Source organism: Argiope bruennichi, chromosome X2 (assembly GCF_947563725.1).
Source record: "Argiope bruennichi chromosome X2, qqArgBrue1.1, whole genome shotgun sequence".
Lineage (NCBI taxonomy): Eukaryota > Metazoa > Arthropoda > Arachnida > Araneae > Araneidae > Argiope > Argiope bruennichi.
Window position 1 is genome coordinate 55,612,585 of NC_079163.1, and position 19,496 is coordinate 55,632,080.

Below are 19,496 nucleotides of genomic sequence, written 5' to 3' on the forward strand. Positions count from 1 at the left end.
AGAAAATTAATTTTTAGAAATTTTGTTTACATTCACAGTTCTTTAAAGAACGAATAAAAAGAAAATTTATCATATGTGCCATTTCAATGTGTAGCATCTGAAATATGGAAATCAAAAATTTCCTTATTCTTTTTAGAGTGAATATTCTGTCAACATATTTAAATTATCAAAAATATATTAAGTAAATGTGTAATAAAAATTACAGTTCTGAACGAATATCTTTAAAAGCAAGATAAAATATTTTCAAGTAGAGAAAATTTATTTAAAACAGTCAATGAGACAGATTGTTATACATATATATATATATATATATATATATATATATATATATATATATATATATATATATATATATATAATCAAGATATTCTTATATTTTGCTTTTAAACTAAAAGAATACGACATAAAATAAAATATCCCAAAATAGCAAAAGAAAAAATTATTAATATAATATATTTCAGCTTCTTTGTTTTACTCCATCTAGGATAATTTTAGTTTAAATATTGAATTGAAAATGAATATACATTAGTAATGACAATACAAGCAATTTTTTTTAATAAAAATAGTTTATTTATTTACACAGATAGTTACATTGACTAGAAAACATTGTCTTTTGTTTCCTTTTTGAGACTTTAAGAAAACAATGAAATTTTTGCTTCAGGAAGGAAACTTTCTTAAAGTGCATTTAAATTCACAAAAAAGTTTTTTTAAAAAAAACCTATATAATGCTAAGTTAGCAAAAATTATGAGATGTGAAAAAATCGGATTTTGTTTTTATACAAAGTGATTTATGGAAGAGTTCTAACATTTTGGTTTATATACCTTCATACAAGGTATATAAACCTAAGGAAGAAATTTTATGATAGTGCATTAAAAATTTAAAAAAAAAAAAAAAAAAAAAACTTACTTCATCTAGCATTGCTAATTTCACAAAATTAATTATTATTGCTAACCTGGCAAAGATTTTGATAGTAACATCAGATTTTGGTTTTACACAAAGTAGTTTATGGAAGAATTGTAAAATTTTGGCTAATATATCTTCAGAAATGAAGTGACACTTTTTAACACATCACCAGGGCTGGGTTATGCCCTCTAAGGACCCTTAGACATATAAAACTCAGGCCCCGCCCCATTTTCCTACCCCAGTAAACAAAATCAAAAATTTCCTTTAATGATTTTGATTTAACCTCAATATAAGTAGTTTTATGTAGAAAATTTTGACAAACTGAATTAAAAAATATTTGATTGCATGTCACCTTCAAGAGAGTTGGTTTCAGTATTTTACATTTAAAAATAAAAAATTATAATTTAAAAGTAATTTTATACAAAATAGTAAAATATTGGCCATACTTATTTTTACACAATATAAATACTTTTTTTATGACACTGGGCATTTTTTAAAAATTATAAAGCAACATATCTTTTAGAATTATAAAACAACAAAGCATAAAATTTGTTAAAAATAATTAGCCAAAAATGTTGTTAAAATAATGATCCAAAATTTAAATTATATTTGATTTCAATTTGAATAAGTTCAAGTGCATGTCCTTTACAAATTAAATGAAAGTACAAAATTAAATTACTTTGAAAATATCACAAAAATCCTAAGGCCTCTTTCTTTGGTTAAGTAGCACTCCACATTGGTTGCTTAATATTGCAGTTCTAAATATCATACTTTGACCAAAAGATGATTTGCAGCTGGAAATGCTTCGGTAATAAATGGAAGCACTGCACACAATAAAAACGATGAGTAAAATAATTCATCATTCCATTTGACATATAAAAGAAAAGACAAGAAACATGTTCCTAGGAGATGACAGATTATAGCTATGCAGAATTAAGGAAAAACAATTAAAAAATTTTCACTTTATATTTCAAAAATAAAATATACATTCAATGCAAATGAAATCGAAATTAGAATACAATGAAAATAAATATGGCATTGTTTATAAAATTATTAAACAAGCATTTTGCTCTCTCAAAATTTTATTAATACATGTTAACTGTATTGAATATTTAGAAACAACTAGTGCCACTTTGCTTAGTATGAAAACCTTTTTAAATAACAATTTTGGAAACTTGCTTTAAGTGTTCCTTTTACTAGAAAAAACTTAATAAATATGCTTAAAACATGAATAATGCATATAAAGAAAAATATTTATTTCTGAATATTTACTAAAGGATACACACTTGATTTTGCCATTTTGTAAACATTGACACTCCTGCAATGAATGACAAAAACTCCACGGAAAGCAATGTAGTACTTACACTAAAAACAACTGTATATCTGTGAACAAAAAATATCAAGATTAAGTTTGAAAGAAATATAATTAAGATAAGTTATAAGATGATATAAAGAAAGCTCTACAAGAACTGACTGATATTAACTATAGATAATCTTCCAATACTCATACAGGGAAATATACATAATTTATCTCACAGTTATAAAACAAAAAGATTAGTCAGATATAAAGACTCAATAAGAATGAGCTTGAATTTACACATAATGTGCATATGGTAATGATTTTCTAGTATAACTTTTCAAAAGTACTGTGGTGCCGCAGATCTAAATTATATCAGTACAAGGATATTCACAAATTTCCAGAAATTTTGGAGTCGCAATAAAAATTTGTCATAATAAATTTCCAAAAATTTTTAATAAAAACCCTGAATAAAGTATGATGTGTTATAAAAATTATTCAATTCAATTTCTCAAAAACAATAGAGAAGATAATCATTCTTTTACAGCAGTTTAAACAAATATAAACAAAATCAACACTGCTGACAACAATGGAATTTAAAATTTTATAAACACGGATAATTTAGACCATATATTTACAATTAATTTTAATTATAGTTCAATAAAAATCCTGTTTTATAGCTACATGAGAGTTATTTTAGGATGAACTTTAAATTTTGAACTATGATCGGATGATGGACATCTAAATCTTAACCCTTTTTCCAAACTTCCGCAACAAGTCAATATTAGGACATGTGACTCCCAATGGATTTAATATGCACTAAGTTACACTTATGCACTTCAGTGGGATTAGGTCTTGTGACTATCTGGTATATCAGTTTACTATAGCCTAGATAGCAATTTAAGATAATTTATAACCAAGCACCTGATAATTTATAATCAAACACACAAAATGGAAACTCCAAGTTCAGGAAAATTCATTAAGTGATAAAATAATGAAAACAAGAAATACAGGGAAACAAAACTACATAATTCCTCAACACAAGGTTATGTATATTATTGTAAAAAAAGAAAAGAAAAAAAAAAAAGAAACATCAGCATATAGTTTGGCATCCCTACACTTTAATAATAATAAAAAAAACTACAAAAAGTCTCATAAACACAGAAATATATATACATAATTGATAATACAGTATACCTACTTTAAAATGATAAGAACAGAGAAATCTAGTCAAACATAGTTTAAACATTAAAAAAAAAAAAATACTAGTTATTGAGCATAGTTTAAAAACACACAAAATTATTGATTTAATTTATCAAATACATATAAGGTTGTCATAAACGCTCATTTATTCAGACGGCTTTCAGGCCAGTTCTATAGTTCCAAATGAAATAAATTTCAATAATATGTAGCACAACTTAGGTGATTCATGAAAACTGAAAAAGAAAGTTAAATTATCATCAAGAGAAGACTAAGATAATGTTCACAAAGTTTTAATTAAATAAACTAAAAAAAAAATTACTTCATTATTATTAAAATTATATTTCACACTTCAAAAAAGTATAGAGCTGGATCTGTGGTTTCAAATAACATAGGAAAGAAAAACAATATAATTTCATGTGATGCAAGCTGTGTCAATAAAAATTAAAACAAAGCACTCGATAACAGTGAATAAGCAAAAACAAAATTATGCATGCTCAATGAAACCTGAATAATTTTCGACCATGCATTTCATTCTGAAAATTGTGTTTTTTACTAACAGTAATGCCTCTTGTTGGAGTAAGCAGATGTGAAATCTTTAGTATATTTCAGATTAGAGATTACATGACATTTATCTTGAGATACAACCTTCCAAAACACCTAACAGCCAAAAGTCCCATACTGTGAAAATAGATGATAGTGGTGGCCAAATCATTTGAAAATAATAACTAGTCAGAATGCTTTACATGAAATGGCATTTTAAGAAAATCTGATCTGAGTTTGTATTATGAGGTAATGCAACATTTTGCACAAAAACTGAATTTAGAATTTAAAAAAAGAAGAAGTAGGAGACTTTATACTCAAAACTGAATTTTAGCAATATTTTTGGTTTAACCTCAAAATGAAAGAGGTAAATATTAATTCTATCATATCTAATATTGCCATCTTATAATTAAATTTTTACTGTTATAATTATTAATTAGGTATATATTATTACTTAACTGCTAAAATATGTTAAATAAATTTCATTATAAAATATACAATAACTTACTATCACTAAACTTATTAGAGATATCAAACGTTCTGTTGATTCACATTTGTTGCTACATATCTTCTTGGCTGTGCATTGTGCAAGAGATGACAATAAGTAATTATATATGTTGTGCAATTCATTTTGTTCATTCTTAAGCTTTGCAATTTTGTCTTTAGGGGAAAAAAAGGTATCACGCTTTGTCCTAAAACCACGCACCATCATTTTAAAAATAAATATTATAAGCTAATAAGTATAAAAACTATTTAGTTTTGCTTCAGTGATGACAGAAATTATACTAATCTGATATTGGAGTAGTAGTACGTGCTGACAAAAATTCAAGTTCTTGTTTTCACAAAGTGAATTACTTAAACTATACACTAAAGAAATGTTGCTTCTTTTAAAGCCATAAAACTAATTCTAAGCTCTTATGAATGCATGAATTTGAATTAAAATACTAATATATATTCAATATTGATATGAGGTAAGTACTTTAAAACTGAATTCAATATAAATTATTTCCAATGTCGTTGCTTTTATGCATATGTGAAGGCTTTCTCAACTATATATAAAAGCATGGTATCATTTGGCAGCTTAACTATCACAGTTTAAATGAAAATGTTTTAAGAAATATCAAATACCTGTTAATTATCTGTTGAAGATCATCTTGCACATAATGAGCTTGTAATTCACCATCTTTCACATTTAAGTATATAGGGACATTTTTTTCAGCTATGCCTTCCTAGATAAAGATTGTTTTCAAATGATTAAAGGATAATCACAGTGAAATATAAATGAAGAAAATTGAAATGATACTGCACTTTTTAAGTATATTAGGAAAGTCTGCTTCTAAGGCAAAAAAGCTTTTTTAAAAATTACTTATTTTAATATTTCAAACTCATTCTCATATTAAAATACACTACAGTAGAGACTTCGAATTAGTGCATAGTGTTATGAGCAGAAACATTGTAAAAGACTTATCTGCACTACAGGTTTCTCCAATTTCTTTAGATTTTCTAAGATGGAAAGCAGAAACTAAGAAATTTGTTACTTAATTTTAAATGGTTTCTAATTTTTTTAAAACTTAATTTCTTCTAAAATGAAACAAATAAAAAAATTACAGCAAGAAAGAAAAATATTCATAATTATATTTAAAAAAGCACAAAAAGGTAACATTCACTACTAATTTTGGGGAGATATTCATTGCTCTTTTTCAAAAAAAAATCTGCTTAATCTAAATATTTCATCAGTAATTGATAAGTTATTTTTTATACATGGAATACCATAGAAGCAAGCATTTCATATAAAGGGAAAATGAATATAATTAATATGTTTTTAATCAGCCTTGAATTCTATTCTGCCTTCTATAACTAATATTCCAAGACTTTACTACTCTCACGAACATAATATCTTCGTTAGCAGATTGATTGAATAAAGAATATTTCTTAACTAAATAAATGAAGTAGAGTAAATAATGTACATTATGTCTGAAAAATCAGAAATAAGTATTATAAAACATTTATAATTAAAACAAAATACTAAGGATTTTGTGAACCATAAGATCCTAGTAGCTTTGATATAACAAAATTAATTAAATAATGAAAAAACACAAAAAAAAAATATATTAATAAATAAGCTGAAGGGTTATAGTAATAACCCATTCAGCCTCTTTTTTGGATTACCATATTGGCACAGTTATACTTCAGAAAAATATTGTCACATAACAGTAGTTTAAACCATATTTCTTCTACATAACAGTAGTATAAACCATTTTCTCACCATAAATATAATTAAATATTTTAATTCTAAATATTTATTTTAATTTTAAATTCAATATTTTATTTGTAGATTACCCAACATACTAACATATATATATATGTGTGTGTAAACATTATTTTTTAAGCAGGGCCATGGCCGAAGTCAGAAATGACACTTTGAATTTTTAACTTCGTTTTATTTTTATCCCAGAAGGCATGATTTTTTGTACAAGAAATTTTGTATGAGCACAACACAGAACAACACAACACGAAAATGAGGAAAAGCTAATGAAAATTTTATCCCTGTGAATATATACTGTGAGATTTTAATAGGGATTTCCTATATGCGACGACTACAGGCAAGGAAATCTGAGGGATCTTTTAGCAGAATTTGCTTAAGTCAGGAATTTTTTATTCCTTCACTCGCAGCATGGGAATCGCTGACAAAAGCATTTTTACAGAGCTTTCTGTTGCATTAATTAAATAGAAAAAGTGGAATGGGATCAAGAAATAAGAGAATGTTTTAGAATGAAGTTAATATGTGCTGAATTGAGCAAACAATTAGGAAATTAATTAAGTTTAAATTAGATTTTAAAATATTACATATATATATTAATTCATAAAATTAATATACAGTTACACAGAAAAGTTCAAAAGTAAAAAATTAGGAAGAAAAAAAAAGCTTAAGAATCAGGTATATTAGTTTTTCAAGCTTAAGAATAATAACAGTTACTGCAAGCTTAAAAATACCATAAGTAATTAGGCTGGAAACCAAAGAACAAGTGTCCTAAATTATAATGGATAAAATATATAAATCTAATGTTATTCTTCATATATTATTCCTTTTATTAATAAACTTTCTAAAAAGATACTTACAATATTTCATACATAATAAACGCTTAAATATAATACACATATCCTACAGAATTAATATCAATCATCAAAAAGATATATATACAATTAACACATTTGATCCCTGAAAATATAGTAAACAAGATTAGGCAAACACCACTAAAATGACTCACAAAGTAAGAAGGGACAGTAATTATATATTTCTTGATAAAATATTCTGAGTGAAACTACATAATAAATTGTTTTTTCAAGAAAAAATTATTTGAAATTAAATAAATAATAATGGCAACTAAAGCATTCAATTCCTAAGAATAGATATGAACACTATATTAATCTATTACACACATATCATCATATATATATATATATATATATATATATATATATATATATATATATATATATATATATATATATATATATATATATTACCTTTTTAAAAATTAAAATCATCAGCAAAAAGAGAAGATGAGATATCAAAAACATGAAACGCAAGCAGATTAATTCATCACGCATTCTTTCTAAAAAGTTACTATTGCGTACAAAAAAAAACCCCCACACGACAAAATATTTTCCTTTATATATAATGACTTTTTTAAATTATAATAATAAATCCATTATAAGTATTAAAAAAATGTAACCATCTTAACTTTGCGGGTTTAAGGCAATGTTTTGAAGTTTTTGTTTACATTACATGCGAGTCGGTTTCATCTCAAATGACAAAATATCTGGGCTTAGAAATTACGTTCCATTATTCAACTAGAGCAACAACAAAAGAACATTTTCTTTATTGTTAGTTTAAAATATCTTTTAAATAACTGCTATTTCAATCATAGTTAGAATTTTCTAAAAAGGATGAATAAATGCAAGCAAAGTTGTTAAAAAATTAAATAAAAAAGTATCACTTATTTTCATTATATTTTCTGCAAATTATATTTTTTTAGTTCTGTACAACTATAATATAGTCAACAGATGGCGCCTGTATTAAAAACCACAGGATGTAAGTACAATATTGATGCATCAGTAAATCACAAATCTAGAAATGCGAATCATGGGAAATAATCCTGTAGTTGCTTTCAGGATTTCTAATGAATAATAGAATTTAAGTGCTGTACAATTTTTGGGATGAATTCAAGATTACTATAATTGAAAGACAAAAATAAAAAACTGCTTTTTTTCATTTTTAAAGCCCTTCCAAGAATTTCTGATATGAAAATAAATAAATGTTTTTGTTTTCATTTTTTAAGCAATTCAAATTTTCTATATTGAAAGCATCTTTCTTTTGATCGCCTATTGAGTCACATTACTTTTTGTCTCATGGTCAGCTATATCGTTTATGGCTTTTTATTGTGCATTTAAATTTTTCCCCCTTTCTTACCTTCTTTCTTCCCCCCCCCCTTTGTCTTCTAAAATCCACAAGTGTCTCCAAAGTTTTTTTTTTTTTTTTTTTTTTTTTTTTAATCTACGTTTCTAATTTAAAAAATCAGTTTCACTAATTTGGTTGAGTGAAAGTTAGAATAAAGATTAACATCGAATTCAATGTTTTGGTTCTTAATCGGATTATTTGAAAATCTGAAGATGGTGAAAATCTCAAGTCATTTTTCTAAAAAATTATATCCATAAAAATGTGAAACCATATGTATACAAACGTCTTCGATTTAACAAGCATATTACTGGGTTAAGATATTAATTTTTTTCATATCTTTCTTGCAACAGTTTAAAAAAAATTCTTTAAAAAAAATAATAATAAAAATATTCTGCTTTAGATATTTTTATTTCGATCTTAATGAATTGATATATACGAAATTTTGTTTATTGGAATCCTATTGAATTTCTGCGTTTGTAATGATGCCTAAGACAACATAAAAATTAGATTAGATAAAATTTATACTTATAGTCATAATTAGTATTCTGAATTGTGACTAGATGGGGCAAAATCAATATAAAAATGCTATTTCTAATATATCTATGTTAAGATTCAGAATGTTACGAAACTTAAGAAGAAAAAAAAAAAAAAAAGAAAGCTTATTCCCAGACAATATTTCTTCCAACCTGCGTTCCCCAAAATCATGGAAATATTCATATTAATAATTAATATATGACATTCTTATAACTCAAGGGATAACACGTGTATGCGTATAGCGAACTGGTAGAAGATTCTATTTAAAAATGTGATATTTGACAAGTGAAGTATTCTTAAAAGAAATGTAAGATTTTTCATTAATAAATTATTTTTATAAATGTATGAGATTTTTATATACACGCAAGAAAAAACAAACTACATCATAATTCTTGATAAAGGGAAAAATTTTCAGACTTTCGGCGAAACAATTGTATCTGAAAAATGTTAAATTAAAAAGAGTCATGAGATAATTTTGCCCATAAGAAATTGTAATGGCCATATGCATTTCTAAGAAACAAAAAGTTAAATATCTAGCTTTTCAGTGAAATAATATTTTTATGGATAAAAAATCATAACTGCATTTTTTTTTTTTTTTTTTTTTTTTTTGAAATTGAAGAAAGATTAAAGCATGACTATTACATTAACTCCTTCAATTGCAGAAACGTATCCGACATGCACATCGAGTTACTGAATTTTTAGTATTAAAATCTCCAATGAAGTGAAAGTATTAAGTAATTAAAAGTGTAAAATCACTTGGAAAACCCTTTAATATCTCAAATTCCATTTATGCTATTATAGGAATTAAAAAAAACAATAAATGTCCCTAATTAGATGAATCATCTAGTTAGGAGATTAAGTAAAATCGGAAGTCAGGGGGTTAAATTATCACAATTTAACCGATTCCGAACTTTTATAGATTAGTCAAATATTTAGAGAATTCTGAACTAAAGTCAGTATTGTTTCATGCCAACCAAACTTTGGAATTTTCAATTGGAAATTTTGGAATAAATTGAGAATTAAAAAAAAATTTTTTTTTTCACTCTAAGTGAGGGCTCATTGATAACTATTTAGGGCTCAATGCAATTTATATTAGCCGCATTTCAAACTATTTTTGCACTTTTTAAAATTGCTATTTTTTTTCTAAAGGATTTGTCTCAATATCACAAAGAGCGTTCTTAGTTTCTTAATGTAGGGCCATACATGAGTGGGTGACATGACTTGTCCCCGTCAAGGACACAAATATGACCATTAAGAGAGTTTAAGAGCTAGATTGATGCAATAAGTTGTGAAAAAAAAGAATAATTCAAGAGGAAGCCTTTTACGGCTGATTAAAAATTCGAAAAAATCAAAAGATCTTTAGAAATTATGTATAATTTGTTATTTATTTATAGGTAAATGATAGGCTTTATTTTTAGATATGGTATTTTCACTAATACATTCATAAGAATATTATTTTTCAGGATTACATAATTTTTTTAAACATACTGACAAATTATAAAATTTGCTAAATTTGTGTAGGTAAAAATTATAGGAATATGAAGGTTGGGAGGGGGATCATAGAGGAGGGAATTAATAAAAATATAGCATATAGCTTAGGGAGGGGCAGCTCTGGCAATCGTTTGAAGAGCGCAGAATCACCTTAGTATGACTTTGCTTTTATGCTGATTTCATTTCCAAATTTAGTCAAGAAATCAAAAAGTATAAAACCTATTTTCATTCAATCAAGGTGAAAAGAAAACCCGAACTGTTTTATTTTATTATTGAGTTTTTGATATAAATTTTCAGAAATAATAATTTTTGCATTCTTTATGAAGAAGTTCAAACTTTTAACGTGATTAAAACTTAAAACTTCGTACGAATTTCAATTACTTTTAAGAAAAGATTTTTTTTATTATTTTTCCAAACCTGTTCTAAATGTTTACTGTTAGATATAGGTGATATGTAATATATGCTGTTAATATTCAGTGATAAAGATGTGCAAATAAGTTTATTCAAATTTTGATATCATTACATAAATCCGTTTAAAAAAATGCTTCAGCAAGACATTCGTCGGGAATAATATATTTCTTCAACTTCTTATCCATAAATGTTTTCAATCTTCCTTCAATTCCAAGCTTGATCAAACCTCTGAAAAGATGACCAATGACTTTTATGTACGAATTTAGGAAGAAGTTCAGTGGGCCCATCTTCGATACTTTCACTTCAGCACCTTTGACGTCCTCAATCTTGAAATTTGAAATCTTAGGATTGGTTCCATTGCTTGTGGGTACAATGTCCAATTTCATGTTGACATATGCAATTTTTGCCTCAATTTTCACTTCAGGTCCATGGCCCATGAGTTTAATTTTACCGCTACATTGCAGCTTCAGTTCTCCAGCTCCAAGATAGATTTTTAGATGAGTGCTCTTTTTTCTGTCAACTATGACATCACCATCACGATGTAACGATGACATTCCAAAGATATATCCATCGTGTATGCTTGCTTCGCCCGTGTAGTTTACGAAAATTAGCTTCTTATGGACTTCAATTGATTTTTCAGGAATGATGTAAGGATCTTGGAAGTATTCTTTGTCGTCCTTAAGATCTCGCAATATTCCGTCAACGTAATCATTGCAAGGGTTACCTGAAAATTAATATGGGTATATGAAATTATTAAGAGGTTTAGTATGATAAAATAAATAGAATAAAAAGCTTATTAGAAGTTATAGATGTCATGAACGTATAAATTATTATTGAAAATACAGAAGGGCCTTTTAAAAAGAAATAAAGTGATATGTATTGAGAAAAGAAGAATTACAAAACATTTAGCTTAGACAGTGATTCTCAACTTGATAAGAGCAAGTAACTCCAAAAAAATATGCAAAATAGTTATTGAATCCGAAATGAGAAATGTCATATTCTGGTAATAACAAATTAAATTTATCTGGTCTTTTCAAATAATTTTTAAAGATTTAAGTAACACAAAATCTATTTTATTCTGAATTATTTGAAATTCCAAACGAAGTTAGCACCTCGAAAGAAGATGCAATCAAAACACATATGGAAAACTAAATTCCAAAGATTAAAAAGTTGAGAATCCCTGAGCTATGCAAAGTATCAGTTTTTGAAATTTACATATTAAATAATTTATTTATTCAAAGTGCATATGTTAAAGAGGGGTTCTTGCGCAATTGGCATTCAAATGATTTACGAAATAGAATACATTATTCTTATTTCAGATGAATCTTGAATACAAAATACCCGAAAAGTTTAGGAGAAAAAAATTAAAATTAAAATGTGAAGATTGTTGTGAGTTTGTTTGGTGCATTTGTGTAAATTTTCAAATGCATCTAAAATTCTATGTAAACGTTTTGAAAAATTTCGTATTTTTAAGTAAATAATTGTAAAATATTAACCTGGAATGATCAATTACCACATGATATTTTTTGTAATTTACTTCATTCTTTCAGAAATTCTAAAAGTTCATTATGCATTGCAATACTGCCTAAATTTTACTGTTTAATGATAGAGACCAAAGATGCATGACCAACCAATTATTGAACTTCGATAGAGACCAAAGGCGGATGATCAACTGTTCACTGACCTTTGAGAGAGACCCAAGACGGATGATCAACTGTTCACTGAACTTTGATAGAGACCAAAGACGGATGATCAACCGGTCATTGAATTTGATAAAGACCAAAGACTGGAGATCAATCAGTCATTGAACTTTTTTTTTTGTAATGTTACATTCATGATAGGTAATATAAAATAAATAAAATATAACTGATGTTGCACTGTAAACAGAGTGCAACATTCTTCGTTTAAACCTCTATCAATGCTTTGAAATTCATACAGTGTCATGAAAAATAATCATATAAAGTACAAGAACTTCTGAAAAAATAACCATAAAAGAAGGGGAAAGCTGTACCGTTACGCCGGAGGTTGTTTCTCCGTCAAATAGATCCATTAATATCCATGAAAAAAATCAAATTAAAAAACTTAAAAGTTACCATGAAAGATCTGGTAGACTGCACCGTTGTACCCTGAGATTGTTTTCTGTCATTTTGTTCAATTAATAGTAAAATTCATCATGTGCTAGAATTTTGAAAAATTACTATAAAATTGAAACAAGTGGTACTATTGCACCGCGAGAATGTTCCTTTATCATATGGCTGCATTAATATTCTTGACCAAAATCATTTCATTGCTTAATCACTTTTGCAGATTTCTCTTGTAAACCAGAAAGTTTTTTTTTTTTTCAGAATAAATTATGCATATTCGAATTCTATTAAGCAGCGAAAGTCTTCTAACGTTTATGAAGGAATTATGCCTGCAAAATATGCCTGTAAATAGTAAGATAATTAAGATAATCAGATTTTAAGCACCCTTAAACGAATGCCTAAATTATATTCTTAGTATATCGCAGAAAACTCATTTCTAATATGTTTTATAAACAAAAATGTTTGCAAACTCGAGGAATTACTGAAGTTCGACAAATAATAAGAAAAGGAACAAAATCTCATAGCACTGAAAAAATTTCTTTCACATTTAATTAGCTGAAACGTATAAGTGGCTCCTTTAATAGTATTATAAATCCTAAGCAAAATCTCAAAACTCCCTGAAATGTTCTTTGTGAACTAGAATGCAAATTATTTTTCAGTAATTAAATTCTTTTGCAAGTCACAATTATCAACACTTTTTTTCAGTAAAACATTAAAAAAGACTACATTTCATTAAATTCAGAATGTCTACAACTTATAAATTGTAGCTCCATTGCATTTTAATTGAGCTTTAAATTATGTAAATTGTGATCAACTTCATCCTTGGAATAACTACTTTCTAGCACCAGAGTCACTTGAATATCGCTGATTTCAAGCCTTTAATCTCGGAGTAAATTTGTGGTTTTTCTATACCTTTTTCTATCAATCACGAGAAAATATCTTCTTTCTTTAAACTTCTAGCGAATGAGTAATAAACTCAAAAAAATGTAAAAAGAGCTAAAAAAATAAGAAATAAATTTTTAATATGTCACCATAACGGATATTTATAATAATGCTAAATGAAACTGTTTATTGATCTCGGTGTCTACAATTTAGGAAGTTTGAATTTCTTCAACAATATTAATCAAAGCAAAAGAAAGTTTTTACCTTCACTCAGAACAAATAAAGCCTGCATAAAAATAGCTCCAAAAGCACAAGCTAGCATTGTGAACTTCATTTTGCAAGGCCTTGATCGAGTCTCTGTAAAAGAAAATTATTAGTATTGAAAAAATCAACTTCCAACAATTTTAATTAAAGATTAAAACTGACAAGGGCTGTAAGTGCCAAAAGCGAACAGGTTGGGAAATCACCAAAAACTGCTAACACTAGCAACTTTCTCTCACCTCTTTCACTTACAGGATTACCAAGTATTTTTTACATTCACTACATTGTAAGGCTTTCCTCACTTCAGATATAAACATGAAAAAATGGTGTCTGATTATTTTTTGGCACTTGCATCATTCATCATTTTAAGCTTTCAATTATTAGCAATCTTCATGGCAGTCATTTTCTCTGCTGTAGCTCTGACGTAGTATGGTATTCAAATGATAATCGAATGATATTTCTAAACAATATTCATTACAAAATTCATTAAAAGTTCGTTCTTTTATATCAAGAATAATTACATTTGACAGCATCTGACTTTTCAGCAAGAAGAACTGATTCTTAGAGATATTTCCACATTGAAATAAAAAAAAAGTACCTAACATTATTTAATGTTCCGTAAATCAAACAAGCAATAACTAGAAAAAAAAAATGAAATCCCTGAAATGCATTTAGGAATTCAATAAACATATACATTATTTGTGAACAAAAAGAATTTTAAGATTTTTTGTAAATGGCTTAGAGAGCAAACAAGAGTGCACAAGATTTTTTAAAAGGCTAATGAGCATTAGTTAAAAACAACAGGCGTCAAACATTTTCAATGAATAGTTAAAAATATTTAAAAGGTTAATTTTAATACAAAAATCATGGACAGAGTCAAAAGGATATCATTCGGTTCATCCATGAGAGTTACACAGAGAATTTACATATTTAAAACCACACAAGATTTTTGAAAATCTTTTAAGTTAACAACTAAATAAAATTAGTATTCCTAATAAAGAATTAAAAGTATCTCAAAAGTTAATTAAAAATCTCTTATAATGGCACATAATGAAATATCTTGTTTAATGTCGAAACTATGAAGGTTGTTGACAAATGCTCTCCGATAAATATTAAAAATGAAGACCACTAGAGCATGCAGCCGTCTTCAGTTCCATTTAGGTGAACTTATTTAATTTTGCTTTTACATTAACCCCGGTCATAAATAAATTTGCCTCTGAACTATGAGAATTAGAAGGGAAGAGGGGGGGGGGGCAGAACACTACTGTGCTCTTGATATTGTTTTTAAATCAACAATTTCCTAATGAAATTTCGCTGAATCAAGAACTTTTAATAATCTTCGACCTGCAGGGAAGATCGGGACTAGTTGTTACACTGGGTAAGTTTTTATAATCGATTTTAAATTAACTTTCAATAGAAATTCATTTTTCTCTTGCTGGTCGATAGTTCTCATTTGTATAGCTTCCTTGAATACTTATGAAGACACCAACTATGTAGTTATTTGTAATTATATTTTCAAATTGAAATATTTTATTCGAAACCTTTGGAGATACCTATGTAAAGTCTGTACCACGAGAAAGCTTGGATTTCAGGTAAGTGATGTCGCATTTAAAAATTTTGTACAATTGTATTATACCAATCACTCGAAACAAGATACAAAATTGCGCCACAAACTTGTTAAAATTCCGTTGCATCTAGTTGTTACCGTGTGACAACTTGGCCCGAGTAAGTTTTATAGTATGATTTTTCCTTTTAAATTTGACATGAGAAACTATTAAAAAAAGGCGGGAAGCTGTACATTAGCACAATAAATATTTTTGGAGGCAGCGGAAGAAGTGACGACTGTGTTTCTTTGTAAAAGTCGGCTATTCTAATCAATTTCACTTTCTTATTTAACAACTTTAAGGATAATTATATTAAACTAATTAGATAAGTAAAAAATATAGATAAATTTTATTATTTAAAGATATTTGTTGGTGATTTTGCACATAAATTAACTTAATGAATCGCTTTTTATTTCAAATCCAAAATCAATTGCACCTAACATTATAAAAACTATAAAAGAACCGGGCTTTCGTGAATAAAAGGCCACAGAACTTCAATTACATATAGACAGTCTTTTAAAGATATATTATGTCCTTTCTATTACAGAAGTATAAAAATTGATGCACAATTACTCAATTAAAAATCAAATAAAAATTCCAGTAGCTTCGAGTGAATGTGAAAGTTCTTCAAGTAACTGGCTGCCAGCTTTTTTAATAGTAAAGCTCAAGTCTTACTCTGCAGATGAATAGTTTCAGTAGAACTACGAGCTTTACAAAACAGTGTATAGACAAGTCTTTACGATCTTTTCACCGTCTTTAGCAGGTGCAAATTCCAATGTCAAGATATTTATAACGTTGAAGTGACTTGGTTGAAGACGAAAGACAGTTGCGAGAAAAGGTATCAAACAGGTTGGAGCCGTGTCATAACCAAAGGGGAGGGACTATGTCAAGACTGGTTCTTATTGTTGCTGCTAAAGGTAACTCAGGTTCAATTGTTTTCCCTTGTAAAGATGTAAACATTATTTTCTCTCAAACGTACCTGAAAGAAGTGTAGATTCAGCAATAATTTTGTATGGATGTTAGACAAGATTTTTAAAACTTTAGCAAACATCTAAGAGAAGAGTATCCAAGTTCTTCTAGAAAACCATCAATGTCATCTAGACTTAAGAACTTCGTTAAAAAAGGCGGAAGTGGTTCCTTTGTCTTATCCTCTCTATAAATGACATAAGTTGCAACCATTAGACCGGTCTATATTTAAGTCTTTTAAAAAATTCGTCAGTAGTATCATTGGCTTATAACTAAGAAAAGGCCCTTGAAAGACTATGACCATATATGGCATTTCTTCTATAGTGAAATAAGCTCTGCAAATGTTAAAATATCTAAAACGGTTTTTTTATAGTTAAGATCTCGACAATTAAGAAGAACATTTTGCTAATGAAGATTTCTTGCCATCGGCCATGGTTGATCCCACACAGCCAATAGATTTACTTGAGATATAAAAAGTTGCAGAAGCGCGAAGTAGTGATGTAAAATCAAGAATCCCTTTCATATCGGAAGTAAGTTCGTCTACATCACTAGCTCGTCTTTATCATGTATAGGTTTCTGTACCGGGACATAAGGAGAGAGGATTCATGTCAGTCCTCAGAAAAAAAGGCAATTTCCAGAAGCTGACGATAGGAACGTTGTCTTGTTATTGTTCTTACGGAAACTAATAGTGAGTTTCATTTTAACTGGCTCACTGGCAAAAACTTCTTTACAAATCGAAGCCGCAAGACAACAAACTATAAAGAAAAAACTAACTATACTCTAAGAAAAATAGCATCCACTCAAACAAATAAACGAAGGAAAAACTGTGGTTAACAGGTGTCTTGGGATAAAGGGGACGACTCATAATGATTAAAGCTGTCTGAAAGTTTCTCAATTTTTCAGGCGAGTTTCAGTGCAGCAATTTGGAATGGTCTCACAACAATAATGTTAACATATATATATATATATATATATATAGATTATAGATAGACAAGTAGACATGACGTATTTGATCCACAAATTTTTAAACATCTAACACTGTATGTAAAATTTCATCCATCGATCCTCTTAGTGAAAGTTTTGCGTTATTACATTACACGCAGATAAGCATAATGACAAATAGACTTCTCTTTGATGGATTCAATCTATAATTTGATAGAAATATACAGTTTTCATGTTAAACTCACAACCAAACTATAACTTTCTAGCTTGTTGTATTTTTGAGTTATCTTGTTCTCATATTGACTGACAGATAGAAAAATAGAATTAAAAAAATTCAGTTTCTAGGAGGTCTATAAAGGAGAACTTTATTAAAATCTGTAAATTGAAATTTTTGAATGTCGCTATAATTTTTTTATTTCAAGTAAAAAAAAAAAATCCACAATTTTAAAAGTTCTATAGGAATAGATCTAATAGATAATAGTTCTGAACATAATGTTACATACTTTATTTATACATATAAGGTAAATATATTTCAAAATACATACATGTGCACATACATTCAGGCAAATACATTTTATAGGTTGTTTTCTCTTAAATAAATTACCATAATCTTCAGTACTTTCTATGGAACAAAGATGAATTGCAAAACATTGTATGAAATACTGCTCATTTTGTTAGAGAAACAATAATTAGAACTAATTGATTGATTATCTTTATCAAAGGAGAAAAAAAATCATTAAAATTTTTTTCATCTACTCAAACTATTTATTTCAAAGGGCTAAAGTTACTAAACAAACTACGTAATCGCTGTCAAAATTACAGTCACAAATTATTTAATTCTAATTACTTTCACAACATCAAATTATCGATTGTTTTCCAATTATTATAAAAGTAAGAGGTAAAAACATAAGAAATTTTAAAATAAAATCATTTGTAATCTTTTTAATCAGTATTTTTATTTAAAGTGTGATAGAGAAGGAACGGTTGATGTTACTGAAGACGATGCTAAAATGCTTTAAAAAACAATGTTTAGTCTTTACAGATTTGGTTTCAATAAAGAATAAATGAATTTAATATCGGTATACCCAAAACTAGTCTTGTATAATTAAGGAAAATATCCATAAATACAAAGTAATTATCCTTTTTAATCGTTACAGATATTTAAAATTGCATATAACATTAATTGCTTGAAGTTAATCTTTCAAAATTTATTTGTAGTACAATTTTTTGAAAAACTATTCATATATTTAACTACTTACCCTTGATAACGCCCACAACACGGATGCAAGGTTTCTTCGAATCCTAAACAAGTGAATTTTTGTACAGAAAACTGTATTAGCCATCTGTTAATTTCTCACTGATAACATATCTAATATACAGCTGTAATAAATAATAAGAATTCAAAAAAGATAAACACGAATGTCGTGAGAATCGGATACACGCGCGGCAATCTAAATTTAAGCCATTTGAATATGTTTGAAATATTGTAAAAGATAAACATATATTGCAGGTGTTCAGAACAGACAAAATTGGACAAGGTTTATAAAATGATTTCACAAGGCTTGATTCGGCAAGACTGATTTGAAAAATGATTTGAATCAGTCGAAGCGTTCAACACTTTTGCATTGAAGAGATTTCTATTTATATGCAATGGAATCTTTGATCCCAAATGTCATATATTGTCAATACATAGCTTGCGAAATTCAAACGTCTGAATATTGTTATAATGAGCATCCAAAAGATTTTACAGATAATTGTTAATTCGAGAAATCGATGAATTTTCCTCTTCTTTTTAAATCGTGTGCCAGTTTATAGTTACCATTTATATGCAGCGTTTCAGGTAAAAGTTCAAGCACTTTTATAAAGAGCGAATTGTTATTTACATGCAATAGAATCACAGATTTCAAATGCCATA

General features: G+C 27.5%; 2 protein-coding genes across 2 annotated transcripts; both read right to left on the minus strand.

The window, feature by feature from the left end:
* Positions 1-604: 604 nt before the first annotated feature.
* On the minus strand, positions 605-7,932 carry LOC129959643 (uncharacterized). The gene is made up of 4 exons (XM_056072527.1): positions 7,473-7,932; positions 5,073-5,173; positions 2,187-2,287; positions 605-1,827 (listed from the first exon to the last, which is right to left on the minus strand). Exons 1-4 carry the CDS (start codon positions 7,554-7,556, stop codon positions 1,670-1,672), a joined length of 444 nt encoding a protein of 147 aa, XP_055928502.1. The 5' UTR covers positions 7,557-7,932; the 3' UTR covers positions 605-1,669.
* A 2,979-nt stretch (positions 7,933-10,911) lies between these two features.
* Positions 10,912-18,950, minus strand: LOC129959936 (uncharacterized). The gene is made up of 3 exons (XM_056072852.1): positions 18,841-18,950; positions 14,073-14,165; positions 10,912-11,566 (listed from the first exon to the last, which is right to left on the minus strand). The coding sequence occupies exons 2-3, from the start codon at positions 14,140-14,142 to the stop codon at positions 10,965-10,967; spliced, it is 672 nt and encodes a 223-aa protein (XP_055928827.1). The 5' UTR covers positions 14,143-14,165; positions 18,841-18,950; the 3' UTR covers positions 10,912-10,964.
* Between the last annotated feature and the right edge of the window lie 546 nt (positions 18,951-19,496).

Coding starts and splice junctions, on each gene's coding strand:
- LOC129959643 (XM_056072527.1), bottom strand. CDS start 7,556: ATGCGTGATGAATTAATCTGCTTGCGTTTCATGTTTTTGATATCTCAT. Junction 5,174..7,472: donor TGATTTTAATTTTTAAAAAG/GTAATATATATA, acceptor ATCTTTATCTAG/GAAGGCATAGCTGAAAAAAA. Junction 2,288..5,072: donor CTTCAACAGATAATTAACAG/GTATTTGATATT, acceptor TTTTGTTCACAG/ATATACAGTTGTTTTTAGTG.
- LOC129959936 (XM_056072852.1), bottom strand. CDS start 14,142: ATGAAGTTCACAATGCTAGCTTGTGCTTTTGGAGCTATTTTTATGCAG. Junction 11,567..14,072: donor TTTATTTGTTCTGAGTGAAG/GTAAAAACTTTC, acceptor ATTAATTTTCAG/GTAACCCTTGCAATGATTAC.